The 27,989-nt window shown below is 51.2% G+C and overlaps 2 protein-coding genes across 10 annotated transcripts in view; both read left to right on the top strand.

The window, feature by feature from the left end:
- The first annotated feature begins 52 nt into the window (after positions 1 to 52).
- On the top strand, positions 53 to 8,387 carry KCND1 (potassium voltage-gated channel subfamily D member 1). Of its 4 annotated transcripts, none has more exons than XM_058713179.1 (8): positions 53 to 2,880; positions 4,818 to 4,980; positions 5,083 to 5,166; positions 5,258 to 5,356; positions 5,629 to 5,879; positions 6,966 to 7,187; positions 7,513 to 7,552; positions 8,301 to 8,387. In XM_058713179.1, the coding sequence occupies exons 1-7, from the start codon at positions 1,760 to 1,762 to the stop codon at positions 7,529 to 7,531; spliced, it is 1,959 nt and encodes a 652-aa protein (XP_058569162.1). In that variant the 5' UTR covers positions 53 to 1,759; the 3' UTR covers positions 7,532 to 7,552; positions 8,301 to 8,387. The 4 variants fall into 4 exon arrangements, 3 of the variants coding, with proteins under 3 accessions (XP_058569162.1, XP_058569161.1, XP_058569163.1); XM_058713178.1 differs by having other exon boundaries at positions 54 to 317; positions 496 to 2,880; positions 7,513 to 8,387; XR_009257053.1 differs by having other exon boundaries at positions 54 to 2,880; positions 6,966 to 7,552.
- Positions 8,388 to 11,498: 3,111 nt separating this feature from the next.
- The window catches only part of OTUD5 (OTU deubiquitinase 5), a 28,531-nt gene continuing 12,040 nt past the window's right edge, over positions 11,499 to 27,989 (top strand). Inside the window, exons 1-3 of one of the 6 annotated variants that reach the window (XM_058712236.1) lie at positions 11,499 to 12,853; positions 13,380 to 13,430; positions 23,563 to 23,656. In XM_058712236.1, the coding sequence (XP_058568219.1) occupies positions 12,260 to 12,853; positions 13,380 to 13,430; positions 23,563 to 23,656 (739 nt within the window). In that variant the 5' untranslated portion in view covers positions 11,499 to 12,259. The remainder of the gene's footprint in view (positions 12,854 to 13,379; positions 13,431 to 23,562; positions 23,657 to 27,989) is intronic. The other 5 variants (XM_058712234.1, XM_058712235.1, XM_058712239.1 and 2 more) reach the window with 5 other exon arrangements.

Raw genomic sequence — 27,989 nt, 5'->3', positions numbered from 1 at the left:
GGAGTCCAGGAAGGAGGTGGGGAGAACTGGCAAAGCTCCCTGCCACCCCCATTTTCCAGATGACGCGACTGAGGCCCAACCAGCTTTGTAGGAGGCGGAGTCTCCCCAGGGTCCCTCTCAGGCTGTCCTAGGGGAGGGGGCTCTGGGAGCCACGAGGCCCCTCCCTGTCTCTCTCTTTATCTCCCTGCAAGCTCAGAGGGGCGGGGAGAGAGAGCCAGAGGAGGAGAACTCGGGCAGCTCTGCAGAGGGGGGTAGGAGCTCCGGTGTTTGGTACCCCCAGCCCCACCGCTGTTGCCGCTGCTGCAGCGGGGACACAGGTGAGGACGGCCCTTTGGGGAGGGGGAGGGGGCCACCAACAGCGCTGTCCTTGTCCTTCCCTGGTCCAGCCCCCACACCCTAACCCATCCTGGGATAGTCCCCAGGGGTTCTGCTGGACCTTGTTCTTCCAGGGACCCAGCCCCCTCCCCCTGCCTGTGCTGCCTTCTCCTCTCCTAGGCCTGGCTGTGGCTGCTTCTCCTCTTCCTCCTCCCGCTGCCGCTGCTGCTACTGCCGCTGTCCGGCACACACCGCCAGCCCATCGGGGTGTGGTTTCCCCAGACCAGTCCCCAACGGTGGGACGCAGCTTTATCCCGGCCTCCCCCATCCACTTCCTGCAAGGCCCACCAGCCCCCCTCCCTGGAGACACACCCGACACCCTTTCAACACCTCATCCCACTCTCCAACCCATTTTGGGGGGACCCCCCTCCTCTTAGTCTTTTTCCATCTGGGTGCGCTGGGGCTGTTCCCAACTTCCAACTGAGCACCAGGGGGCTTCCTCGGGCCCCTTTCCTCCCCCTGGAACTCTGGAGAGGGTAGACCAGACTTTCTCAGCACCCCCCATACCCCTCTCTCCCAGACACCTCTCAGTCTCTGAAAGATAACCTAGCTCCATATCTACTCCTTTAGATACCCCATTGCCTTCCCTAGCCCCTCTAGGGGGCGCCACCTCGCCTTCCCCAGAACTCCTGTAAAGTATAGACACCCCCCCCCAGGCTATTCTTGGCAGCTCTAGGCACTCCCAAGACACCTCTCAGCCTCTTTACAACCTCCTGGTTCTATAGCCACCTCTTACATTCACCAACCCCTTTCCTAGATCCACGAGGGAGCTTCAATCCCCTAATCTTTTCCCCAGAAGTCTTGAGGGTGTGGACAACCCACCTCACTTTTCTCAGTCCCTCCAGAACCGCGTTCCAGCCACTCTCGGCCTCTTTCAAACACCTCTGGTCCCATTTCTAGCCCTCTGGATGCACCAATCCCCTCTCCAAGCCCACTAAGAGGTCCCAGCCCCATTTTCCCTCAGAACTCTTGAGAGTGTGGACAGGTCCCCAGCGTTTCTTGCCCCTCCTAGACACCTCAGACATCTCACAAGCACCTGCTGACCCCTCTAGAACCATCTCAGCGTTTCTAAACACTCCCTGAGATCCTCGTTGGTCCCTCTAGGCTCCCCTTTTCTGCTACTCTCCATGTCCCCCTAGCCCCTTCTCTGTAGTTCCCTCAAGACATCCCCCAGGTCCTTCCCAGACCCTCTCTAAATGCTCCCCAAGCCCCTGCCCATCTCTCTAGTTCCTCCTCCTGGTTCCTCTTGGCCTCTGTAGACACCCCCAGTTTGCTTGTGCGAGTGGCCCAGGGCCTCCCCAAGTTCCCACCATCCTGGAGACAGCCACACTCTCCTAAAGGCCACCCCCCCCCCCCAGTCTCCGTGGGCCTGGGGCACGGCAGGATGGCGGCAGGCGTGGCCACGTGGCTGCCGTTTGCGAGGGCGGCCGCGGTGGGCTGGCTGCCCCTGGCCCAGCAGCCCCTGCCTCCTGCGCCCGGGGTGAAGGCATCTCGAGGGGATGAGGTTCTGGTGGTGAACGTGAGCGGACGGCGCTTTGAGACCTGGAAGAACACTCTGGACCGTTACCCTGACACCCTCCTGGGCAGTTCAGAAAAGGAATTCTTCTATGATGCTGATTCCGGGGAGTACTTCTTCGATCGCGACCCCGACATGTTCCGGCATGTTCTGAACTTCTACCGCACGGGTCGGCTGCACTGCCCGCGGCAGGAGTGCATCCAGGCCTTCGACGAAGAGCTGGCTTTCTATGGTCTGGTGCCTGAGCTCGTGGGCGACTGCTGCCTCGAAGAGTACCGGGACCGCAAGAAGGAGAACGCCGAGCGCCTGGCGGAGGACGAGGAAGCTGAGCAGGCCGGGGATGGCCCAGCCCTGCCTGCCGGCAGCTCCTTGCGGCAGCGGCTCTGGCGGGCCTTCGAGAACCCCCACACGAGCACGGCGGCCCTCGTTTTCTACTATGTGACCGGCTTTTTCATTGCCGTGTCGGTCATCGCCAATGTGGTCGAGACCATTCCGTGCCGCGGCCCCGCGCGGCGGCCCCCGAGGGAGCAGCCCTGTGGCGACCGCTTCCCACTGGCCTTTTTCTGTATGGACACGGCCTGTGTGCTCATATTCACGGGTGAATACCTCCTGCGGCTATTCGCCGCCCCCAGCCGTTGCCGCTTCCTGCGGAGCGTAATGAGCCTTATCGACGTCGTGGCCATTTTGCCCTACTACATTGGGCTTTTTGTGCCCAAGAACGAGGATGTCTCAGGCGCCTTTGTCACCCTGCGTGTGTTCCGGGTATTCCGCATCTTCAAGTTCTCCAGGCACTCACAGGGCTTGAGGATTCTGGGCTACACACTCAAGAGCTGTGCCTCTGAGCTGGGCTTTCTCCTCTTTTCCCTTACCATGGCCATCATCATCTTCGCCACTGTCATGTTTTATGCCGAGAAGGGCACAAACAAGACCAACTTTACTAGCATCCCTGCGGCCTTCTGGTATACCATTGTCACCATGACTACGCTTGGGTGAGTGCAGACCCTGTGTTGGGAGCTGCCTGATCAATTACACTCACCCTTTCTGAAGGTTAGGGTTAGAGGGCTGCCTGGGTGGCTCAGTCGGTTAAGCGTCCGACTTCAGCTCAGGTCATGATCCCATGGTTCATGGGTTTGAGCCCCACATGGAGCTCCTCACTGGGATTCTCTCTCTCCCTCTCTGCCCCTCCCCCACTTGTGTGCTCATGCACATAAACTAACTCTCTCTCTCTCTCTCTCTCTCTCTCTCATTCTTAAAAAAAAAGATTGGGAAGATTAGATAAATGATTTCTTTTTCTCAATGTGCACTTCAGTTTGCTCATCTGTCAAAACGAAGGGAGCTGGACTAATCTCCAAATCCCTCGCAGCTCTGACAATGCCTTCACTTTCCAGGTCAGGAGACTTGGGTTCAAGGATTGTTTTAGCAGCACTTTTTCTGTTGACCTTGTTTTCTCTGGGCCTGTTATCTCCTGTGTCAAATGAGACATGATTATCCCTTCATCTAGAGGGGATTCAGTGACATCACAGTTGTGAAAGTTCTCTGAAAGTTTCTGGTGTAGGTTACATAGGTACTGGCTTTTTATCACCCCCTTTTCCCATCTTGAGGACCCATGTCTCCCAAACCTCTAGAATCATCTGCTGTATGGGGGTACTACCCCTGTGGCTTTGTGATTTTTTGATGTTCTCCAGGACCATGTATTTTCGACATTATTTTTTAAGTGCCAATCCCTGAGAGGAAACAGTTGGGATAAAAGTATCACACAGAATCACCAAACTCGTGTTCTTCTTAAAGACATTGTCTAGGGCAGGTACCATGTTCCTCTAAATTTCCATCACTGGGATTAGGTATACAGTTGCTGCTCAATATCTATTGAATGGATGGATTGGGCTTGATCAGTGCTTTAACAGAGGTACAGAAAAATTGATTTGAGGTTTGTATGGAGTAGAAAGTAATTCTGGCTGGAGGTTCACAATTGGATCGACAAACAAATGCTGAGCCCTGAGAGTGGGTTGGAACTGGGTATTTGGGTGCCTTTTACCCTACACAACAACCCCGGGAGGGTGGACAGCTGCCTGCATCTCATAGTTGAGGGCACAGTCTGAGATGACACATCACAGACCAGAAATGGCCAAGTTGGAGAGACTTTTAAATGAGTCAAAACAAAGAAATAAGCAACAGCCATCCTTGGGGGGAAGAGGGACATGGACTGAGCTAAGGCCTAGAGGCTGGGACCGCAGAGGGGAGGGGATCTAATTGGTCCCGTGATCAGAACAAAAGTGTGCTGTGTGATCTTGAGCCAGTCAATTACAGAACCTCCCTGGGCTTTGGTCCCCCCACCCCCACCCTGTGAAACAAGTTGGTTAGACTGGCACTGCTCCAGCTCCATGGGAGAGGAGGTGGCATGGAGACAAGGAGAACGGAGTTTCAATGCTCCCCCCTCCCCTATTTTTTCATATGAAGACAGTTTCAAGACTTTTTTTCTGGAAGATAAGAAGGGGTCCTACCTACAGAAGGTAAGACAGATGTAAGCAAATACAACAGAGCACTTCTCCCGGGACTCAGAGCCCCTCAGCTGGCTAGTGGTGCTGGGACTCTCTCCCCAGGAGACTATATGTACTGCCTGTCACTTCCTCCTTCTCCCCTCTTCTTGGTTTTAATAGATTTCCAGCTGACTCAGATGTTCGGTGTGCAACTCAGATGGGGGCAGCAGATGGTAGGGGCCCGAGGGCCAGTTTCTCATTTGATCCCCACCCCCCACTGGTGGCCACAGAGGTCTTTCCCCACATTTTGCAGAGTGAGAAACTGAGGCTCAGAGAGTTTCAGTGCCTGGCCAGGGTTGCAAAGTGGGTCAGGCTGGATGGAACGGAGGGGGAGACTGAGGGGTGCTTGAACACTTTTCTTGACCTTGGCTTACCTCCCCCGGCCCCAGCTATGGAGACATGGTGCCCAGCACCATTGCTGGCAAGATTTTTGGATCCATCTGCTCCCTCAGTGGTGTCCTGGTCATTGCACTGCCTGTGCCAGTCATCGTGTCCAACTTTAGCCGCATCTACCACCAGAACCAGCGTGCTGACAAGCGCCGAGCACAGCAGGTAACTGCCCCTTCCATCTGAGTACCTCCTGTTCCCCATACCCAAAGCCAGTCTACTCTTGTGTTTACCCACCTGACCCTCTATCTCCTCCTCTCTCTGTAGAAGGTGCGCTTGGCAAGGATCCGGTTGGCAAAGAGTGGTACCACCAATGCCTTCCTGCAGTACAAGCAGAACGGGGGCCTTGAGGTGGGGAGGGGCCTGAATTGGGGTTGGGGGGTGAGCAGTGATGGGAGGAGGAGAGGGTCCTGACCTCATCCCCCTGCTCCGTCCACTCCAGGACAGTAGCAGTGTGGACGAACAGGCACTCTGTATCAGGAACCGTTCTGCTTTTGAGCAACAACATCACCACCTCCTGCACTGTCTGGAGAAGACAACGGTGAGACCTAATGAGAGATGGCATGGTGGAATGAGGGGAGTTTCTCTGTGGGCAAGCCAGTTCCCACCCTGGGATGGGAGGCTCACTACTAATTGTGGAAATCACACAGGGCTTCCTGGAAGAGGCCCCGGTACAGCTGAGCCTTGAAGGATGGGCAAGGGAAAGGAATCAAGAGTGACTTCTGGAAAGGAAGGAATGGCCTAAGCAGAGGCCTAGGGGTGGGGTCAGTTCCTGTGTGGTGCCTTGTGACTGTGCCTTCCTTCTGCCCACAGTGCCACGAGTTCACAGATGAGCTGACCTTCAGCGAGGCCGTGGGTGCCGACTCACTGGGGGGCCGCACCAGCCGCAGCACCTCTGTGTCCTCCCAACCTGCGGGACCTGGCAGCCTGCTGTCCTCCTGCTGTCCCCGCAGGGCCAAGCGCCGTGCCATTCGCCTTGCCAACTCCACTGCCTCGGTCAGTCGTGGCAGCATGCAGGAGCTGGACACACTGGCAGGGCTGCGGAGGAGTCCTGCCCCTCAGAGGTAAGCGCTCCCACCTGTTGGCTACCCCTGGGGAAGCTCAGACCTTGCACCAGGGCCTCTGAGGTTTCATGACTTGGGGGCTAGCAAGCCTAGCTCGAACCCAAACTCCTGTATGCTGGGACCTTGGGATTATCTTGTCTGGAACTTGTTCTTCATTGGTTCTTTCAACAAACATGTATCGAGCACCTATTACATGCCAGGCATAATTTTAGGAACTTTGGAGTTCACTTCAGGAGTTTAGGAGTTGAGTTCACTTTAGGCAGTGAAGAGAACAGATAGAAATCCTTGACCTTCTGGAATTTATATTTTAGTGGGATGAGACAATTAATAAACAAAGAAACACAGAGATGATATAGTATGTTAAGTGCCAAGAAGAAAAATAAATCGGGGATTGGGGACAGAGAACACAGAAGAGGGTGTGATGCAGTTTAAATAGTGTGGTCAGGGAAGGCTTTGCTGAGGTAACACCTGAAGGAGGTGAGGGAGGGAGCCATGTGGATGTCTAGAGGAAGAGCTGTCTAGACAGAGCAAATAGCCTGTGCAAAGGCCCTGAGGCCGAAAAGGGTCTGCATGTTAGAGATGCAGCCAGGAAGCTACTGTGAGTGGAGTGGAGTGAGTGAGGGGGAGAGTGGTAGGAAGTAAAACCAGAAAGGAACAGGGACAGGGTTGTGTAGATCTTACTATGGATTGTTGTGAGAATTTTGGCATCATAAGGAGTAACTGAAACAGAGAACATTTTTGAATGTGTGCTCATTCTGTTCCGGGCACTGCTCTGAGCACTTTGTGTCACTTACCATCTCATGTAATCTCCACAATGACCTTATGAGGTAGAAAATGCTGTTATTCCCATGCTACACATGAAAGAAAGAGAAGAGAGGTTTAGAGATGCTAAAATGAGACCAGGATTTGAACCCAGGACCATCTGACCCCAGAGCCCTCACTGGGCACCACCATAATTGAGGATGCAGACGAAGCATTTAGCACAGTCCCAGCTTTTCAGTCAGCGCTCATTAAATGTCATGATCACTGTGGCAAGTATTAAGATGACCTTTTAAGAGCCTTCTGTCTCCCCACCCTTATCCACAGCCGCTCGAGCCTCAATGCCAAGCCCCATGACTGCCTTGACCTGAACTGCGACAGCCGGGACTTCGTGGCTGCCATTATCAGTATCCCTACCCCTCCTGCCAACACCCCAGATGAGAGCCAGCCTTCCTCCCCTGGTGGTGGCGGTGGGGCCAGCAGCACCCTCAGGAACTCCAGCCTGGGTACCCCTTGCCTCCTCCCGGAGACTGTCAAGATCTCTTCCCTGTGAGCAGTGGGCCCGCCCATCCAGAGGGCCCTCTCGATTCTTGGGGACTCCTTTCCAAAGCCATATTTTGGGGAGGTGGGGAGGGGCATGCCTGGGGACCCCTTCTGCCCCCCACTGAGAACTATGCAATGGAGTTTCATGGAATGGCTCATCTGGTGGGGAAGTGGCCAGGGAAGGGAGCAACTTTCCCCACCCCAGACAGCTGTTCCAGTGGGCACTGAGGTGCTGGGCTTCCTCAGGCCCCCGGTCTCCTTGCCCCAGCACACTGGGACTGGCCTCTGTCTCCTGGCTGGCCTCCTGCATGCTCCTCTTCTTGTGTCCCAGGCTCCCACCTGACTTCTGAGCTCTGGCCTGACGAGAAGAGGTGAGACCCCCTCTTCTCTCTGGCTGGGCTGTGGAGGTTTGGGGGTTCAGAGAAGAGAACCTTCACTTCTGTTCTGGCCTCTAGGGGAGGTCCCCACCCTCCACCAAGCCCAACAACTCCCCGATTCTGAAGCTCGGAATGCAACCACAGGCTTCATGGGCTGTGGCCTCAGCAGTGACCTGCTACCCCCTGCCCTCACCTTGGCTCAGGGGTCAGGCTGCCTCTCCCAATACACACAGATAGCACAAATGCCATTCCCCTTTCCTGGCTGCTGGAAATGGGTCCCTGCAACCCCGTCCTCCGCTGGGCCCCCAGCAATCTCTAGCAATAGCAGCTGCTGCCGTGACATTATGCAAAGCCTCTGCCCAGTTTGCTGCAGCGTTTACATCTGCCCTAATCAGAGGGGCCACCTCTAAGTACTCCTCCTCTCTTCTCTGGTTTGTTTCCTTCCTGGGTTGAGCTGGAGCCTGGACTGGCTGAGATAAGAGCCTAGCAGCCAGTGAGAGCTGGGCTGTATTTGGAGATCATAGGCTGATTCCATGTTCTTGGGCAGAAGTCCAGAAACATCAGGGGCTGAGGCCTGGGTTGTTCCTGAACTCTGGGAGTTGTAGGAGGCAGGAGGAACTTCTTGATTTCCTCCTCCTCCTCCCCCACAACACCTTTTCACATATTCCTATTTCTTTTCCCTCTTGGGTCACCTTCCGGAACTCTGTGTCTGCTCTTGGGCTGAAATCTGGCATCATCTCAGGTTCCCTGTCCCCAGCACTGTCCCTGTGGAGCTGGTGGCTGACAAAGATGTAGTTTCCATCAGTCAATAAAACCTGAGAGGAGAGACGAGGATGAGCACCTCCTGGCTCTGTGGGTTCGGAGGCTGGGTTGGGCTGGGGGGTTGAAAGTACTCTGGTTTCAATTCCTTTCAACTAGAAGGACTGGTGTGGGCACAGGTATGGGAGGTCAGTGGTTGGTGACACATTGTGGAAAATGGGGATCTAGGAGAAATTGAAGACAGTGGCTTGAAGAGTTGAATCTACATCCAGCAAGGCAGGCCAGGATGTCTTGAGACATGCCCTTAGGACATCATCTGCTCCAGCTTTCTCACTCACAGATGGGGAAACTGAGACTCAGAGCAGCACATGCTAGGTTAGAGGAGACTTAAACCCAGACTTCCCAACAGCAAACGGCTCTGAATTGAACCCTAATTAAAAGCATCTCTTGGGAGCACCTGGCTGGCTCAGCCAGTTGAACATGAGTCTCTTTATCTTGGGGTCATGGGTTCGAGCCCCACATTGGGCCTAGAGCCTACTTAATAAAAGGAAAAAGAACTCAAGAGTGAAAAAGAAAAAGAAGAAAAAAGTATTTCTCGGTTTGGTAAGTTTCCCTTCCTTGTGGACATCCCCTACATTCTGGGCTACTGGGTACACTAGACTAGTGTGTGACTGAACTATGGAGCACTAAGACCTCGCATTTGGTTTAACCTGGGTTCCAATCCTTAAAACTTAAAACTTCTCTTGCCTCAGGTTGCTAATCTATGAAATAATAATTACCAAATATAATACATGTATAATAACATAATACAGTAATTCACCAAATATTTAAATTTTTTTTCATGTTTTATTTATTTTTGAGAGAGAGACAGACAGAGTACCAGTGGGGGAAGGGCAGAGAGAGAGGGAGACATAGAATCCAAAGCAGGCTCCAGGCTCTGAGCTGTCAGCACAGAGCCCAACATGAGGCTCGAACTCGTGAACCGTGAGATCATGATCTGAGCCAAAGTCGGATGCTTAACGGACTGAGCCACCCAGGTGCCCCCACTAAATATTTATTAACTGCATATCACATGCTAGCCCTAGTGATACAAAGATGGGTAAAGAAGACATTATCTCTGATCTCCTGAGGTGAGCATGGAAGGCAGATAGTTAAGCAATTACAATGTAGTGTTGTAGGACTGAAATCGATGGGATTGCAGAAGCATGCAGATGGCAGGAGGACCTAAGCCGGCCAACACCCAAAGAATGAGGTGGAGTTGGCCAGGCAAAAGGATAAAAACGTTTCAGGCAGAGGGAACAGCATGTACAATGACCTAGAGGTTAGAGAGCAAGCCCAAGGCCCTTGGGGAACTTAAATGAGTTCAGTACAGCTGGGGAGGAGAGTGTGAGGTTGTGATGAGAGCAAGAGATCGCGCCAGCTCACAAAAAGCCTTTGAAGTTATGATACATATTGTTGACTTCATCCTAAGGATAATGGACACCTCTGCAGGTTTTTAAATAGGAAAGTTGTCATGAGGTTTGCATTTCAGAAGGATGGTTCTGGCTGTGGAGAGTGGATTCTAAAGAAACAGTCCTGGTGGGAGGAAGAGCGGTGAGGAGGCTTTTGCAGTATTGGTAGGTGATGGTGGCTTGGACCACGTAGTGGTGGTAACAGTTGGAGAGTCAAGAGATTTGAGAGGTAGAGTTGGCAAGACTTGGGATTGACAGGCATGTGGGAGTTGAGGAAAAGCGAGCAGGCAGGGTTGACTCGAAAGTTCTGGCTTGGGCAAAGGCTGAATGGGGGCACCATTCACTGTCAAAAGGAACATCAAAGTTGTTCACACACAGTGCCAGGCACAGAGTAAGTACTTGGTGAAGATTAGCTACAATGATTATCCTAAGTTCATGTTTAGGTGTGTAGTGCTAGACAAATATCCAGTAGGAAATGGGATATATATGTCACATGAGAGGTTCAGGAGAAGATTCAATGTGATAACATGCACAGGCATTTGGCACAGTGCCCTGAACACGATAAGCCCAGTAAACATGAGTCCTCTCCCATTAAGTCTCCAGAGCAGAAAACACAACACTATTTTTGTAGTTATTCCTTCAGGAGTATTCCTGAATATTATTCCTGAAGGAAGAACTGAACCAAGGTCGGCATCTGAAGGAAGAAGGTTAGGTGGCACTCAGAAGAGATTTCTGATCATCTCTCTTTCAGTCAACATGTTGTACAGCCTGACTCCTGAGACTGGCAGCAAGCCATCACCTCTCGCAACAACTTTTCGGCTCATAAGCTTATCTGAACCCCATAACTGCTCCCTGAGGTAGTCTGGGCAGGCATTATCATTCCCGTTTTGCATGGGTAATCTCAAATTTGAGACAATGACTTGTTCAAAGTCATACAGTTGGTAACAGTCCATGGAGGGCTGGAACTGATGTCTTCCTGACTCCAAAGCCTGGGATCATTTTCGTTGCACTGCCATTCAGACTAATTTATTGAGCACTTAACTCTGTGCCAACCACAGCACTAGGCCCTTTACAAGCATTAATCTTTGATCCCTAAATTGGAATTATCATTGCCATGTTACAGAGAAGTAGAAATTGCAGATGGGGGCCCTGGCTGGCTCAGTGGGAAGAGCATGCGACTCGATCTCGAGGGTTGTGAGTTTGAGCTCCACCTTGGGTACAGAGACTACTAAAAAAATAAATAATTTTTTAAATTGAGGATGGGGTGGATGTTAAATGACTTGTCAGGGATCACTCAGGAGGAGCAGAGCTACGATTAGCCTGTAGATCTCCAGCCGCTCTTTACCAGGAATTTTACCAACCCCATTGCGAGACGCTGGCTGGTGGACAGTGCTGGTTCCTAAACTTTTGCTCAATCCAGGTAAACCGTTTGGGGGGAGCGGTGTGCGGTGGGAAGGTTGTGCCGCGTTTGCGCACTAGCCACCGTGGCGGGGAGGTCAACTCGAGGGCGGGAGAGCAGTGGTGCCAAAGAGGGCGTGTTTGCTTCCCTAACACCCAAGGTCCCCACGATGCAGGTCTGTCCCGGGGTTGGCCAATCCGACGTTAGTGACGGCTTCTCTTAACCAATTACCGCAGAACTCGGCCTGTTGCCAGGGTGAAGCGGAGCCCGCCTCTCGGCAGGACAGGGATTTGCAGGTGGGTGGGACCGGAACTGACGCTTCAGGGGATTGCTATGCTGTGGGAGTGTTGATATTTTCCAGTCAGTCCGGCTGACTGCGGCCAGGTTTGAAGCCTGGCAGGGAGTCGTTTTCAGATTGTCGCGCCTGGGGCCGGCCGCACTGTGCTGTCATAGTACCCCCGCCTGTGAGTCAGAGCCTCGGGGAGAGAAGAGCGCGACAGGACGGTCGAGGGAAGAAAGGCAAGGAACGAGAGTGCAGACTTTGACTGAAATCTGAGACGGAGGGCACGGGAGGGCGATCGCTAGCTTCTGATTGGCCCGTGGGCATCATCGTAGACCCACGCAACTGCCTCGATTGGTTGGTGTCTGCAATTGTTTTGGCGGCGGCGAAGATTTTGCCCACGTACTTCCGAACGAGAGGCGGGACTGTGCCCTGGCGCGCGTGCGCAGCGCCCCGGGGCCCCACCCTGTAGTTCAAGAACCTGCGAGGGGGCGGGGCGAAGAGGTGCTTGTTTTGGTTCTGTTTCCTTTGAAGCGGCAGGCCGGAACGAGCGAGCATAGCAGTAAACTTGTTGGACTTGGAGAAAAGGCTACGACAAACTCGCCGCGGTGCCATCATCTAGGACTTCACATCCGGGTTCTCCTGCCCCGTGACCTGCGCGCCACCGACGGTTCTCGAACCGGTGCCTCAATCTCTTTATCCGGGTCCCGCCGATCCCGTCGTGCTTCGCGCACCAGAGTAGCCCCCTCATCCGGGTTCTATCCCAGCGTGCCTCGCGCCGGGTTTGCTGGGGGGTACTTGGCGGTGCCGCCATGACTATTCTCCCCAAAAAGAAGCCGCCGCCTCCCGACGCCGACCCCGCCAACGAACCGCCGCCGCCCGGGCCGCTGCCCCCGGCGCCGCGTCGCGGCGGGGGTGTGGGCGTGGGCGGCGGCGGCACGGGTGTGGGCGGTGGCGACCGCGACCGTGACTCGGGAGTCGTGGGGCCCCGTTCCCGGGCCTCACCACCGCCTCAGGGCCCGCTACCGGGGCCGCCGGGAGCGCTTCACCGCTGGGCGCTGGCCGTGCCGCCTGGCGCCGTGGCGGGTCCGCGACCACAGCAGGCCTCTCCTCCTCCTTGCGGGGGCCCTGTCGGTCCCGGCGGCGGTCCCGGCGACGCGCTGGGCTCAGCGGCGGCGGGTGTGGGCGCGGCGGGCGTGGTGGTGGGCGTGGGCGGAACCGTAGGCGTGGGAGGTTGCTGCTCCGGGCCGGGCCACAGCAAGCGGCGACGTCAAGCCCCCGGGGTCGGAGCGGTTGGCGGGGGCAGTCCGGAGCGTGAGGAGGTCGGCGCGGGTTACAACAGTGAGGACGAATACGAAGCGGCTGCAGCTCGCATCGAGGCTATGGACCCCGCAACCGTTGAGCAGGTATGGCTGGGGGTGATAGGTGAGTGGATGTGGTGGGTGGGATCCCCAGACTGGATAGGGACCCAAGGAAGGCTGTTTGAGGTCCACCCCCCCAAGGGACCTACGTCTTCTCCCGGGGCCTGGCATTCATTCTTCTCTGGTGGTAGGGGCCTAAGACACCCTCTTCCCTGCCCCCCACCAAGTACTTGAGGGTTAGAAGCCCCAGATAAGATGGCGGACTTAACGATGAAGTCCGTGGTCTCTTCTGGGACCCATAGCCATTATTCTGGGCCCTGAGACGTCCTCGTGTAGGGCAAGTAGGTAGGAATGCCACCTGAGAGGGGAGTCTCATGACTCCAGGGGACCTTGGTTTGTGTTCTGTGTCTTGAGATTTTCTTTCCTCTTGGAATAGGGTCTGAGATTTCTCCTCAGGGGAACACAAATAGGATGGAAACCTTACACATTTTTGAGTGTCCCCAAGATATCTAAACCATTTTCGGGAGTTTGAGACAGTACATACAGGACAACCCCTCCCTTTACTTTTCAGGGGGAACAAAACACAGGACCATTCCAATGGATTCCAGCGACTTCCTTAAAGGTTCTAAGCCTTTTTTCAAGGGCCTAAGATTCCACCTTCTAGAATCAAGTATCTGACACACACAGATACATTCCCTTTAGAGAAGGGGATCTTCTAGCTTTTCTTCAGGGAAATAAAACGACTTTCATGGAGATAAGATTCTCTTCCCCTTGGGGACAAGCGCCAAAACTAACACTCATGGACCAGAAACTACTAGGGTACATGAGATTGATCCCTTTTCCAGGTGACAAGAGTCTGTGCTTCCTTTCAGTGGTCTGAGACCTCCTTGGGGACAAGAGTCTGAATTTCTCTCTAGGAGCTTAAGCTTTTTTTAAGTGATAGACCTTCAGCTCTTCTCTTTCCCCACCTCCCCAGCCTGAGCCTTTCTTCAAGAAAATCAGCCTCACTGTTTTGGGCACTTGAGCCTAAGGTCCTCCTGCTTATGAACTGGGGCTTACAGAGACTGGGTCTGAAGCCTCTTCAGGAGATGGATTACCCCCCATCCACGGAGGTCCTTTCTCCTCAGGGATTGGTGTCTGAGTATTCTTGGGGGTCTGAGACCCCCCCCCACACACACACACAAGCACAGGGATATGAGGTTCTTCTACCCTAATTATGAAAGACTGAAACATACTTTGGGTCCAAAAACGCCCCTTCTCCCCCTGAAACATGGATCTGAGCACCCCCTGCTCCAAGGGCCTGAGCTTTTTGTAAGGGATGTAAGATCCCTGCTTTGGGAACTATAGCCTGATACCAGTCTTCAGGGGACATGGGCAGCATGGAGTCCTAGAGATGGACCTGAGTTCTTCCCATGGATCAAGGGCCTGAGACCCATTGAGCCAAGGACACTTGAGCTTGTCCTCAAGGACAAGAGACCCATGAATACCCCAGTGACTGGTGTGTCTCTAGAAATGTGGTCTGGGCTTCTCTCTTCAAGGAATTTAAGGATCTCTTCAGGAACAGGAGGACTCCTTCTACCTTAGGACTCGGAATTGAGCCCCAAGACCCTTTTCTTGGGGGCGTGGATAGGGAGTCCCTGGAAAATAGGGTCCCGAGTCTCCCTCTAACAGTTTAAACTTTCTTTCAGGTGCGTGAGACACCTTACCCACCTTAGGACTTGAGACCTGAGTCTGTCCTGAAAGTACCAATTGTCACCTCACTTTAGATAGCATAAGTATACCCGTTATAGGGGCCTTTGAGGGATTTTTTTTGCTTTGGGGACTTGAGCTTCAGGCCATTTGTGAACTAAATTCCAAGAACTTTCTACTCCCCTTGGGAACATGGATAGGACAGGATTCTGAGGAAGAGGCTGAGCTTCTTCCTAGGGGCCTAAGATTCTCCTTAGGGACAAGAGATCATTTATCTTAAGGAGGGACCTGAGTCCCCCTTGGGTATGAGGTGCTCTCCCCCTCCCCACAACCAGGCAATCCTTTCTTACCAGGGAGAGGGACATGAGGTCCTCTCCAGTGTGGCCTGAGGCCTCCGCCATTGAACAGAAGGACCTGGGTGCTATATAGTCCTAAGAACCCCTTACCTGAGCTCTCACAGGCCAAGAAGATCTTCCTACTTTCTATGAGAAGGTTGCCAGGTACTGGGGACTTGGGGCTGAGGCCTCCCCTCAAGAACTAGGAGATAACTCTGAGTCTCTCCCTGACCCAGCTCTGTTTGCTTCTTGTTTCCAGGATTGGAAATATCCTGAGCTTTCTGAATTGCTTTCAACGAGCTTTTTTCTTCCTGGAGACATTCCCACTCCAGGGAAATTCTCTACCCATATTCCTATTCCCCTTGATTCATATAAATGTTTCTGCACTTCACAGGGGCCAGGGCCTTGTCTTGAGCCCCCTGTCCTTGATACCTTTCTACCCTTTACTACTACAGGTAGAATAAATTGTCTGAGTCTACAGGGTCAGGGCCAGGAATTGTTTCTCTCCCTGATTGTAGGAGGCTGCCTTTCCTCCACAGAACTAGAGAATGCTACATCCCTGGTCCCAGGGACATAAAGGAAGAAAGTTGCGTGCTGACATGGTGACTAGAAAGACATCTCCTTACACCCCCTTTGCATCTTCTAGGCTGGGAGTCCCTCCCCCATACTTGTTCCCATAAGAACATGCGTGGAAGTAAAACTCTGTGGTTGCATGATGCCTTCCCAATGACGGGGAAGGCTTTTCCTGTCTTCACACTTCTTGGGACAAAAGGAGAATAAGATGCTTCTCCCTGCCTCACCTGGTCCAACTTGGGGCTTTCTGGGGATGAGAAGAGCGGAGATTCTTCCTGCGGTTCCAGTCTTTGTCCTGAACTATGGGGGCATTTATAGCCTTGGAAGCCCATTAGATCCCGTGGAAAAGAGAGAAGTTGGTGAGAGGAAACCCAGATGGTGGATCCTTGTTCCGACTACTCAGACTTCCTGTCTGTTTGGATGCTGTCACTACCTCCGCTGATTTTAGGAGCTCTTTTGGCACCTTGGGGTCCTGGTGCTGGGGAGGTGGTGATGTTGGGGGTTTCTTTTCCAGGCATGGCTGCCTTACCGAGTCTACACTGTGAAAAGAATGACTTGTAAGTCTCCTGAGCTTGAGGACCCCTCAGAGCATTTTAAGAATGGGGTGTGCAATGCTGAGGTGGTCAGAGGTACTGGACCTGGCACTGTAGCCAGAGTACCTGGGTTCCAACTCTGACTCTGCTGGAGCTTTGCTGGATGAACCAGAATAGTTAGGTCTGTGTTCTCTGGGTCTCAGTTTCTTCATGGGTCAGGTAAGGAGCTGGTGAAGGGTCGTTTAGCTTTGGGATTTTAGGGAACTCAAACCGAAGCCCTCGGGACCTAGAGGTGACAGAGAATGGTGAGTGTCTTTTGAGGAAAAACTGGGTTCCTCTTCCTCTTTCCCTTGCCCGAGCTTGGTGGGCAGGACAAGTGTCTGTTCAGTGTGATGTTTGGGGTTGGCAGGCAGTGATGTTTTATGTCCAGCTGTGTTATGGTGAATAGGCTTGGGGGTTGCCCGTCAAGGGGCCTATTGGATGGTGTAGAGGTAGGTTTGTGTGTGGAAAAATTGGGGGCTTTGGAGCTGGGCAGGCTTGAGTTCAAACCCTAGGGTCTCCTGCTTGGCTGTTTTATGGCTTCAGGCAAACTCTCAGCTTCCTTCCCCCCACCGCCAAGAGTCCACCCATGCCTGGGGTTATTGAGTGTAGGAGTGCCTGTCCACCTCAGAGCTTGACTGATTTCTTCTCTTGCAGTTTCCCCAGGACAATCTAGGTTCTCCCTGGGAGGCTTTGTTAACAATCGAGCTTTGTTAGCAAAGACCCTTTGTTTGGCATCCAGGAACCCGCGGATTCCTTTGGCGGGGAGACAGAATCTTATAGCAGGAAGTGGTCCCTGCCTGGGCTTTCTGGGTTTGAGTTCTGTATCTTCAGGCAGTTCCCTTTTCTGGGCCTCAGTTTCTCCAGCCTTGAAATGGGTAATAATGAGGAGGGAGGTTGGACTCATTTCTGAGAAGCTGGTTGTAATCTCTTAATTCCCTGCTCCCCACTCCCCCTCCCCATTTTGAAAGTTTTGGGTAAGGCCCGTTGGCTTATGGGGGTGTGTTACGAAGTCTCATACAATGTTTGGCTTCCTTCTCCTCTGCCATTGCTGTCAGCCCTTGGGTTTGTTTAATTTTAACGGCTTTATGGAGATAATTCACACACCATAGAATTCACCAATTTAAAGTGTACAATTCAGTAGCTTTTAGTGTATTCAGAGTTGTGCACCCATTACCATGATCGATCAATTTTAGAACATTTTCATCACTTGCAAATGAAACTCTGCATCATCCCCAATTCTCAATCCCCCATCGCCTCCCAGCCCCAGCAACTACTAATCTACTTTTCATTTTGATTGATTCTTCTATTCTGAACAATTCCTACAAATGGAATCCTACAATGTGAAATTCTTTGTATCTGGGTTTTTTCTCTTAGCATATTCTTTTCAAGGCTCATCCGTGTTGTAGTATGCAGCAGTACTTCATTTCTTTTTGTTGAAGAATGATAGAAACTTCATTTTTTTAACCCAGCCCCTCTCCCCTTGCCCCCTCAGTGGCCCAGCAGTAGGTTTGGGGCCTTGCTCCTTTCCCCATTCCTTCACCCTGGAGAGCTTGTGTTGCTCCTTAGAGAGCAGTGTGTCTCTGTTTTTCATTGGATGGGTTGCCTGTGTTTTGCCCATGGAGTTGAGCCAGTGTTCCTGGGTGATTTGGGGGGAGAGAGGGGTGGTCTTGGCATCAGACTTGCTGGGACAGAGCTGTGAAGGCCAGAATACTAAACACCTCTTGGCCACAGGCTCTGGGAAGACATCTGCCCAAGAGCTGCCACTGCTGCTGCCATCTTCCCCTGCCCCCTCTGTCTTCAGTGGCAGCTCATTCATTGATAGGCAGGGTCAGTAGCTTCCCAGACTGGGAGGGGGCGTTCCAAGCCCCTGCTGCCTTCATTCTAATCCTCTCCCTGGGGGAATGCTAGAGAGGTAGATCCTGCAGGATGGGAACCATGCCATATAGCCTCATGGCTCACACTAGGGAGTGCTACAAATGGGTTGTATTAGTTTCCTGTGGCTGTTGTGACAAATTACCACAAACTGAGTGGTTTAGAACAACAGAAATGTATTCTCTCACAGTTCTGGAAGCCAGAAGTCCAAAACCAGTTTCATTGGGCCAAAATCTAAGTGTTGGCAGGGCCACACTTGCTGCAGAGGCTCTAAGGAGAATCCAGTATTCTTCCAGCTTCTGGTGGCTGCCGGTGTTCTTTGGTTTGTGATCACATCACTCCAGCCTCTGCCTGATTTCATACTGTCCTCTCTGTTTATGTGTGGTCTCCTCTCTGTGTCAGGTCTTTCTCACACTTGTGATTGCATTTAGGTCCTACCTGAATACTCCCAAGGTAATCTCCCCATCTCAAGACCCCTAACTTAATCACACCCCAAAGACCCTTTTTCCTTACAAAGTACCATTTACAGGTTTCAGGTTTATGGCCTCTGATATCTGTGGGTGGTCATCATTCAGGTTACTATAGGGGTATTCCAGGGGAAGAAGGAAACCCATTAAGTGTTATTCTGCTAGGTAAAGTCATGTAATATTGGAGTCTTCCCAGTAACCCTATTATTGGGAAGCTTGTTATCCTATTTCACAGATTGGAATACTGTGGAGTTTTTAGAGTGGTTCATCACATGGCTAGTAATTGGTGGAGCTGGATTGGAACCTAGATTACTTGGGTCCCACAGTCTGCTTCAACTTTTTAAAAAAAATTTTTTTTAATGTTTTTATTTATTTTTGAAGGAGAGAGAGACAGAGCATGAGCAGGGGAGGAGCAGAGAGAGAGGGAGCCATAGAATTTGAAGCAGGCTCCAGGCTCTAAGCTGTCAGCACAGAGTCCGATGTGGGGCTCGAACTCATGAACTGTGAGATCATGACCTGAGCTGAAGTCGGACGCTTAACTGACTGAGCCACCCAGGCGCCCCTGCTTCAACTTCTTTTGGGCCTTTGGACCAGTAGGTTGCAGAGTCTTGCTCCTGGGATCCCCTGATGTCAGAGAACTTTGTCTAGTCCCCTTATGGAGGCTCAGAGATGTGGGAGGGACTCACTGACAGGCTCAGCAGTGGCCTTGTAAGATTCATGGTCTGGACTTGACTTTCTCAGGCTAGAGCATTGTAACTTAAACTTGCAGGACTACCCCCGCCCCTCTCCCCCACCAGCATTTTTTTCCTGGGCCACTTTCCTAAACAGTTCCCAAGTTGGCATCTTTCTCAGAGGCTCCTGTCCAGCTGTGGGAAGGAGGAGACTATGCTAGAGGCTCCTGGGACTCTTCATCTCTTTCTGGAGCCCAGGACAATGATGTCCTATTTTCTCTCCCCAAAGGGAAAGGCACGGTTTTATCCAGAGCCTAAGCCCTTAAGGCTGCTGATGCTAAAGCCAATGGGTAGGTAGTGGTCTGGCCTCCAGATTCAGGCCTCCTTCAATTTTAGGGACAAACCAGGATTTTCCTAGGATAGGCTGCCAGGTATGTCTCCACACTGTGGCTCATGAGGCCTCCCCTGTTACCTCTATACTAGCCTTTGCTGGTGCCCAAACCGCAGCTCTTTTGCCTCTGTTAAATGAGGTTAATGCTCACTGGCAGCTGGACTGTGATAAGAACAATTAAGTGAAGTTACCTTTTGCATCAGGCACCTGGTGAGGGGCAGGCATTTGGCTAATATGAGTTTATCTTTCTTCCTGGCCCCGCCCTGCTTACCTGCATAGTCCTACCCAGGACTTGAGCTGTGCTGGAGTCATTGCTGGGCCTTTGGCATCCCTGGTGCTCTGTGGCAGAAGTGATTTTTTTAAATTAGTTTATTTAAGTAATCTCAACACGCAACATGGGGCTCAAACTCACAATCCCAAGACTCAAGAGTCACATGCTTCTTCAACAGAGCCAGCCAGGTGTCCCCAGAAGTGATTTCTTACCCAGTTAAGCATTTCTGGAGGTCTTTATGTTTTGATCCTTTGGTCAGCTGGCACCTCTATTCAAGTGCCAGCCTTAATTAGGTCCCTTCCTCGGTGTTTCGTAGCACTGTGTGTTCAACTCTTTCACTGCCCTGCTCACACTGTGTGTGATCATTCCCTGTCCCCCCCCCCCCCAGCAATTTGTGAATTTATCGAAAGTAGAGACCAAGTCTGATTCATTTCTCTGTCCTCATTGCCAGCCTTAATACAGACAGGGTCTGACTTAGCAGCTGCCTGGTAAACTTTTGTTGGATGAATAAGTAGGGGCCCCTCTCATCCTCTTTGATCACCTTGATCTCATCTCCCCCCACTCCCTCCCCACACACACTTGAGGGCAGGAGGTTGCTGTGTGCCCTTCTTTTTAAGAACTTTTCTTTCTGTCCAGTCTGTGCCTTTAGTCATAGTTGTAGCTTCCCTGCTGGTGACCCCTGGCTAGAGCAGGCACCATGGTATTGGGATATGACTGTCCCTGCAGGACAGGGATGGACTTGGGGGAACTGGCTGGAGTGTACTAGTCCACAGTCTCTTGGTTGTGGACAGGCACCTGGTTGTTGGAGTGTTGTGCTCAAATAAGAGTCTTTGTGCTGTCTATGGGAACCCATTAAGGGCTTTCAGGTACCTTTGTCATCTCTGGAAAGCCGGTAACACCTTCCCGGGGTGTGGGCCCTAATGGTGGGGCTGCTGGGCATTCCTTTGTCACCCCCATCTTCATCCCTTACTGTCCAGCCACTCACCTGGGACTCTCTGAGGGCCTCAATTGTGCATCATCTCTGGGCCAGTCTCCACTCTTCTGTGACTGGTGACTTAGGTTATTTACAAAGCCTTTTCAGGTCTTGAAGCTCCTCTGAGCTTCTTGACAGCTCCATCAGGTAGATCACATATCCCCTGTTTGATAGGAAACTGAGGCTTGGTGAATTCAGGTAGCTTACCTGAAATCATGCAGCGAGTGAGTGGCAGAGCTGGGATTGGAATGCAGAGCTTTTGGCTTCCAGACTTCGTACTTCCTACTCTGCCAGGAATTTTGCTCACTTGAGCTGGGGAAAAGTGGCCTGTAGAGTAGTGATCCCCTCTGTCTAGTGATCATTAGCCGTATACTATAAATCCCTGGTCAGGGTGGTGTCCCGAAGGAGCAGGCTTGGTACTTCTGGTCCTTAGCCTGGATGATAGGTAAGGCTGGTTTCTTCTGGTGGCCGCCAGAGGGCGTAAGGGGCCTGGGAAAGGTCTGCTGCTTCTAGTTTTGTTTTGAAATGGAAAATATGTTCTAAGTGACCCGTGGACATTATTATTTTTTTATTTTTTTTAATGTTTGTTTATTCTCGCAAGAGAGACAAAGCATGAGTGGGGGAGGGGCAGAGAGAGAAAGGGAGGCACAGAATTTGAAGCAGGCTCCAGACTCTGAGCTGTCAGCACAGAGCCTGACGTGGGGCTTGAACTCATGGACTGCGAAATCATGACCTGAGCCAAAGTCGGACGCTTAACCGACTAAGCCACAAGGCCCCCCTATTTTTTTAATAGACAATATTTTAGAGCACTTTCAGGTTCACAGAAAAACTGAACAAAAGAGGGTTAAATGTCTAACTTCGGCTCAGGTCATGATTTCACGGTTCATGAGTTCGAGCCCCGTGTTGGGCTCTGTGCTGACAGCTCAGAGCCTGGAGTCTGCTTCAGATTCTGTGTCTCCCTTTCTGCCTCTCCCCTGCTCATTCTCTGTCTCTCTGTCTCTCTCAAAATAAATAAACATTGAAAAAAAATTAAAAAAAAACTGAACAAGAGTTCTCATATTGAACAGGCAGTTCCCATATATCCCCTGCCCTCACACATGCATAGCCTCCCCCATTATTAACATCCCCCACCAGAGTGGTGCATTTGTTACAATCAGTGTCCATGTAGGACACATCATAAACACCCAAAGTCCACAGTTTACATTAGGTTTCACCCTTGGTGTTGTACATTCTATGGATTTGGACAAATGAATAATGATACATAACCACTTTTTTTAAGTTATATTTTATTTGAGAGGGAGAGAAAGCATGAGCCAGGGAGGGGCAGAGAGAGAGGGAGAGAGAAATAATCCCAAGCAGGCTCCACACTGTTGGCATAGAGCCCGTTGCAGGGCTTGAACTCACGAACCATGAGATTATGACCTGGGCCAAAGTCAGATGCTTAACCAACTGAGCCACCCAGGTGCCCTGACACATACCCACTTATAAAGTACCATACAGAGTAGTTTCACTGCCCTAAATACCCTCTTTTCTGCCTATTCATCTACTTTTTTTTAGAGAGGGTGTGCTTATGTGAGCAAGGGAGAGGGGCAGAAGGAGAGAGAGATTTGTTTTTTAAGTTTATTTTTTTTAATTTTTATTTAATTTATTTTTTAAATTTACATCTAAGTTAGCATATAGTGCAACAACGATTTCAGGAGTAGATTCCTTAATGCCCCTTACCCATATGAGGACTTTAAGATGCAAAACAGATGAATATAAGGGAAGGGAAGCAAAAATAATATAAAAACAGGGAGAGGGACAAACAGAGGGTTAAGTTTATTTATTTCTTGAGACACAGAGAGTGAACAGGGGAGGGGCAGAGAGAGAGGGAGGTAGAATCCCAAGCAGGCTCCATGCTGTAAGCATAGGGCTCGATCCCACAAACAGATCATGACTTGAGCCAAAACCAAGAGTCAGATGTTTAACCAACTGAGCCACCCAGGCGCTCATCCATTATTATTTTTTAAGTCTGAAAATACACATTTGTCTAGGCACACTAAACCTGAACCTTTGGGGTCAGATGTGCTTTGGAATTTAGAGAAATTTCAGAATTTAGAAAAATCACCTGATGTATATACTATGTGTTTGGTAACACCTCTGGTGGAGTCTGTGGCAGTACCTCATGAACACCTGAATGTTTCTGCATGGCAATGTTTGAATATTCACCTCCAAGTGGGGGATAAATAGGTTCTTGCCAGCTCAGGTCAGGTTATGATGGCAGATGAATTAGAGGAAGACTTCTGGTTTTCAAAGCTTTTTGAGTTTTGGAATTTTGGACAAGGGATTGCATACTTCTCTTGAAGACAGTCAAAATCACCTGTAATGCCAACTTTTAGGGGTATTTTGTTGGATGGTTTTCCCAACTTTTACATGTTTGTATACTTATATGTATAGTCACATGTATGTATGTTAAACTTGTTCAATTGTAAGTGAAATCATACCTTGCATGTATTTTGCCTTATACAAAGGCAAAATGGGATCTAGGCTCTTGCCAGTTACTCCCTCCTCCATATCTTCCCTACCCTAAGTGACTAGAGGGTCCCCAGGTGAAATTCCTTGAGGTAAAGCCAGGTTCTCTGCTGCCCCCTACCTCCAGGTACTTGCTGGGTCAGGGCCTCTGGCTGCCTATGGGAAGGCCAAGCATTGGATTCCCAACATGGTCAACAGGGGTCCGTCAGAAAGCAGATGAGGCCCTTCTGGGAGCAAGTCTTCTGCTCACATGATGACCAGTTCCCTAAAAGAAAGGGTCTCCTTTTCCTTTGCATGCATAGAGTGTCAAACAGGGCTGGGAGTTTGACCCTGCCATTTAGCTAGGCCCTTCGGGAATTGGAGGGCGGGGCCATGGGGAAGGGGTACAGGTCTTTCCTGTTGCTGACCCCCACCTCTTCCCTCCAGCAGGAGCACTGGTTTGAAAAGGCCCTGAGGGACAAGAAGGGCTTCATCATCAAGCAGATGAAGGAGGACGGCGCCTGTCTCTTCCGGGCTGTAGGTGAGTCTCTGCCTCAGCCTTCAAGGGCCTAGCAATGCCCCTGAGCTACTTCTAATTTTTAGGAGTAATCCCTAAGATAGGGTTGAGGGTAGAGTTTACTGGTCTTTTCAGGACTCCAGGCCCCAGCTTCAAATTAGTATCTGGCCTCTAGCCTTTGGTCATGAGGCAGTGTGGTGGCATGGAAGTAATAATAACAGTAATAGTGATAAAGAAAATAACAGTGCTTGGTGACAGATTGCACTGTCCGCCACTAAAGGAAACCCTTTTTAATTTTTTTTTTTCCAACGTTTTTTATTTATTTTGGGGACAGAGAGAGACAGAGCATGAACGGGGGAGGGGCAGAGACAGAGGGAGACACAGAATCGGAAACAGGCTCCAGGCTCCGAGCCATCAGCCCAGAGCCCGACGCGGGGCTCGAACTCACGGACCGCGAGATCGTGACCTGGCTGAAGTCGGACGTTTAACCGACTGCGCCACCCAGGCGCCCCAAGGAAACCCTTTTTAATTCTCCCCCAGGCTAGGTAAGTGTAGGGACTGTCGTGGTTTCCATTTGTCAGATGAGAAAAGCAGCTTAGAGCAGGGGAGTGACCTGCCCAGGATCAGGTAGTACATAGTACAGTCGGGGGTCTCTGGGTCAGGTTAGTCTGAGGCCCATGCTCTTAACCACAGCACACTGCTGTCACCCTGGGACCATGGAATTTTTTTAAACTTACACAGAAGTAGAATAGTGAATTCTCATGTACCCATCATTCATCTTCAAAATAGTCATCAACACATGGCCAGCCTTGTTTTATCACTATCTTGCCCACTTTTTTTTCACTCTCCTGAAGCAAGAGTATTTTTAAAGCAAAACCCCAACATTGGATCATTTCATATGTTAAATACTTAAGTATGTTTCTCTGGCAGATAAGGATTCTTTCTTTCTGTTTTTTCCTAACATAACCAAAGTGTTATTATCCTACCTAACAACATTCATAATTCCTTAATGCCATCAACTGTCCAGTCTGAGCAGTATCTTTGAGCTCCCTCTGGCTCTGAACCTGTGACTCAATAGGCAGTTGTAAGGCCCTGTGCTAGTGTCCGGGGAAATTGGGGAACATGATCTGACCCTTCCATTGGGGCTCTGATAATCTACCAGGAAGAAGGGCTCTCTGATAGCAGCTTTCAGCTAGGAGTCAGAAGCGCTATCTTCTAGTTCTGGCCCTGATTCAAAAACTTATATTTCCCCATCTGTTAAATGGTACTGATTCTGAAGGACTCCTTGAATCCCTACAAGGTCTGCTATCCTCTCTGTAGCTAGCCCCCATGAGTACTGGTGGGCTGGACTGACTCAGGCTCCACTTTTGGCTGTGCCACTGATTCTTGGTGTGAACTTGGGCAACCAGTTCTTCTTGCTTGAGCCTACTTCCAAGGCTGTAACAGGAGGCTGAGAGACCCAGTGTTACAACGGATAAATGAGATTACTTCAGTAAATCCCTTTAGTGCCTGACAGTAGGCCCTCGGAACAGTAGCATTGGTAAAGCCTGAATGCTGTTTTTGGTGGTGTCTCAGAGCCACAAATGTTTGTTGAATGGGTGGAAGAAGTTTACATGGGGTGAGTGCTTGCCTGCCAGTTCTACCAAGGGGAAGAGGTCCAGGCAGTGGTCTGTGCTGGCCTGGGAAAATCCCAGTCCTCCTCCCCCTGTGGCTCAAGTCTGTGTTCTCCTGGAATGTTTCCTAGAGAAAGTGCTGGGTTTGGGGGCATCTTGGACCAAGGAAGGCAAAGAAAGAATAGGTGGGGGCCTTTTAGGTGCTAGGCCCTGTGCTGAAACCTCAGGCGAGATGTGGGATAAACAGGGCTACTGGTGGAGTGAATGTAAGAGAATGTAGCTGGGTGTACTTGGTCTCAGGCAGTCTTTGAGGCAGATCTTGGGGCTAGTAACGACCTGGTTTATGTAGTAACCCATATCAACAGCAACATTTTCACGTATGTCCATCTAGCTGACCTCCGCAAACACCCTCTGACACCACACCACACTCCCCCTGCCCCCACGCCAGGCCTTCCAGTAAAGGGCCTGAGCTTATAGGAAGAGCTGACCGTGGCAGGTTGAAGGCCTTTCCCTATCAGCACTATGGCTACCCATTTCCCCCAACTGAGCTGCCCTTGGCTTTTCTCTGTAAAACCTCAGAAGCCCCATGGCCTCTCTCTAGAAGTACATGGCCCCTGGGTCTCCAAGCCTCATCTGGAAGTTTCCCTGCAGCAGAGTGCACAGGACATGTGCCTGAGAAAGGGACTTTGTCCTCCAGCTTTCTGCTGCCCCTCTGCTTCCAGCCTGGCTTGTACAGGGACAGGTGGTAGTTGCCCTGAGCTCTGGTGAGAAGGCCTATAGCTTCTGACTTCCTGCTATGCATTGAATAGTGGAAGGAGCACATCACTGAGGGTTGGAGTTGGAGGGGGATTGCACACACAGAGACCACTCTGTTGTTTGTTGACCCTGACTGTTTTGTTCGCTGGCACTCAGCTTGGTGCTTCGGATTCACCTGCAAAATTGGGATCATTATCACATGAGACATGTGAGAAGGTTGAGGCTCAGGAAAGGGAAATAACACACTCAGGGTCATTAGTGGTAGAGCTGGCATGGGGACCCAGAGGTATCCCAAGGACACATTCTTTCTATGACCCTGGGAAAGCCCTGCCTTCTCAGCTTTGCTTCTCTACCCTCTGTTTTACCTCTGCAGTCCAGGTGTCCGTACTGTAAACCAGTATTCACTGCTCTCTCCCACTACCCCCTGTTGGGGACTTGTGAGCATCAGTGAAGGCTTGGGTGGAGTAGAAGTAGAAGTCTGAGTTCCTGAGGTGTCCGGTGGCCCACCCTGCCCCTGCTATGTTCAGATAACCTCCCCCTGGAAACATGAGTCTGCCTCTCTCCTCCTTCCCTCTCCCCACATGGCTTTGACTCAGCAAAAACCTCTGGCCCTGGCCTCTGTGGGCAAAGTGGAGGCCACACATGTATCTGTCTGCATGGGCCATGAGGAAACAGCTGGAGTTGTACGTGTTACAATGGTGGGGCCCAGAAACATTAGCCTGGACCATCAGCATTGGAGGGATGGATCTTTGATTAATTTTGACTGTTTTATTAACGGGAAAACTGAGGCCTTATGAGAAAGCCAGGACGTTATTATCTAGGTCACATAGCCAGTGTCAGAACATGGTGTTTGAGGTTGAACTAGGCCAGAGGAGAAAATTCCCATGGGCCACCATGATACCAGTTTCCACTGGGCTCTTTCTGCCCTGCCTCTTTCAGTTTTCCCATCTTTGCCACAGGAATCCTTAAGTAGAGGAGCAGGCATCTCAGAGACAGGCTGTTAAGAGGACTGAGTTTTGTCTCCCCCTAATTGAGGATGTCTCCCCCACTGAGGGTGTGCCATTTGGGGCAATGGGCCAGGTGCACACAACAGCTGCTTGATAGGCAGGTGAGGCCTTTTTTTCTGGCTCATCTTCTTGGTGGGGCTGGCATTCACAGTGGGCCAGGAGGCAAGTGGGGAACAGATCAGGTTCCTGTCTCCCCCTGCTGCTGTGTGTACACACATTTGTGTGGTTTGTTTTTAGATTCCCTGCAGACACTAAGCTTCCTTTTCTGTCCTCAGCAGAACTTGCTGTGACTCTTCTAGCAGGCAGGCAGGCAGGCAGCAGCCTGGTGGGGAGGCAGGTCCCAGGTGTCTCTAAAACAAATGGTAGAGCCCTGTACTTCATTAAACTCCTTTAGATTATCCAGGCTCTCCTGTCTTGCTTCTGCACATAACTCTTTGGCAAATAGTGACTTTATTTTAGGGAGCCTAAGGAGGAAGGATTACAGAGGTTTGGGGGACCTTCCCTCAGGCAATAGGGGAAGGAGGTTGAGGCAAGTCTGTTAGAGCTATTGGCTATTCCTCCCTCCCATTAAGCCCCTGGCAAAGGGTAGGAAGGAGGTGGGGGTCCTCAGTTTGTACAGCCTTGCCTCATGTGCAACCTTTAGTCTTTCTTGGTTAGCAGCAAGGGCAACTACTTGTGGAATGCAATAGGTCTCTGTAGTTGTCAGGGTGGTATGGGTATTTGGCCTCAGGGAATGTCTTTGGCAGGATCTGCTGGCTGTGTGTGTGTGTGTGCACATGGATTTTTGTGCTGGTGTCTCAGCATGCTCAGAGAAAGGACCGGTGTGGGATACTGACCTCTCTGTAATCTCTGCTCACTCCCAGACCTTTCCTGGGTTCCAGCTGATTCCTGTTTGTGCTGGTGGAGAAACTGAGGCAGACAGAATCAGGCCTTGCCTAGGCAGTCAGGTGGCTAAGGTGATAGGTGGATTGGGAGTGGGGG

Source organism: Neofelis nebulosa, chromosome X (assembly GCF_028018385.1).
Source record: "Neofelis nebulosa isolate mNeoNeb1 chromosome X, mNeoNeb1.pri, whole genome shotgun sequence".
Lineage (NCBI taxonomy): Eukaryota > Metazoa > Chordata > Mammalia > Carnivora > Felidae > Neofelis > Neofelis nebulosa.
This window is presented reverse-complemented; position numbering and strand designations above follow the sequence as displayed.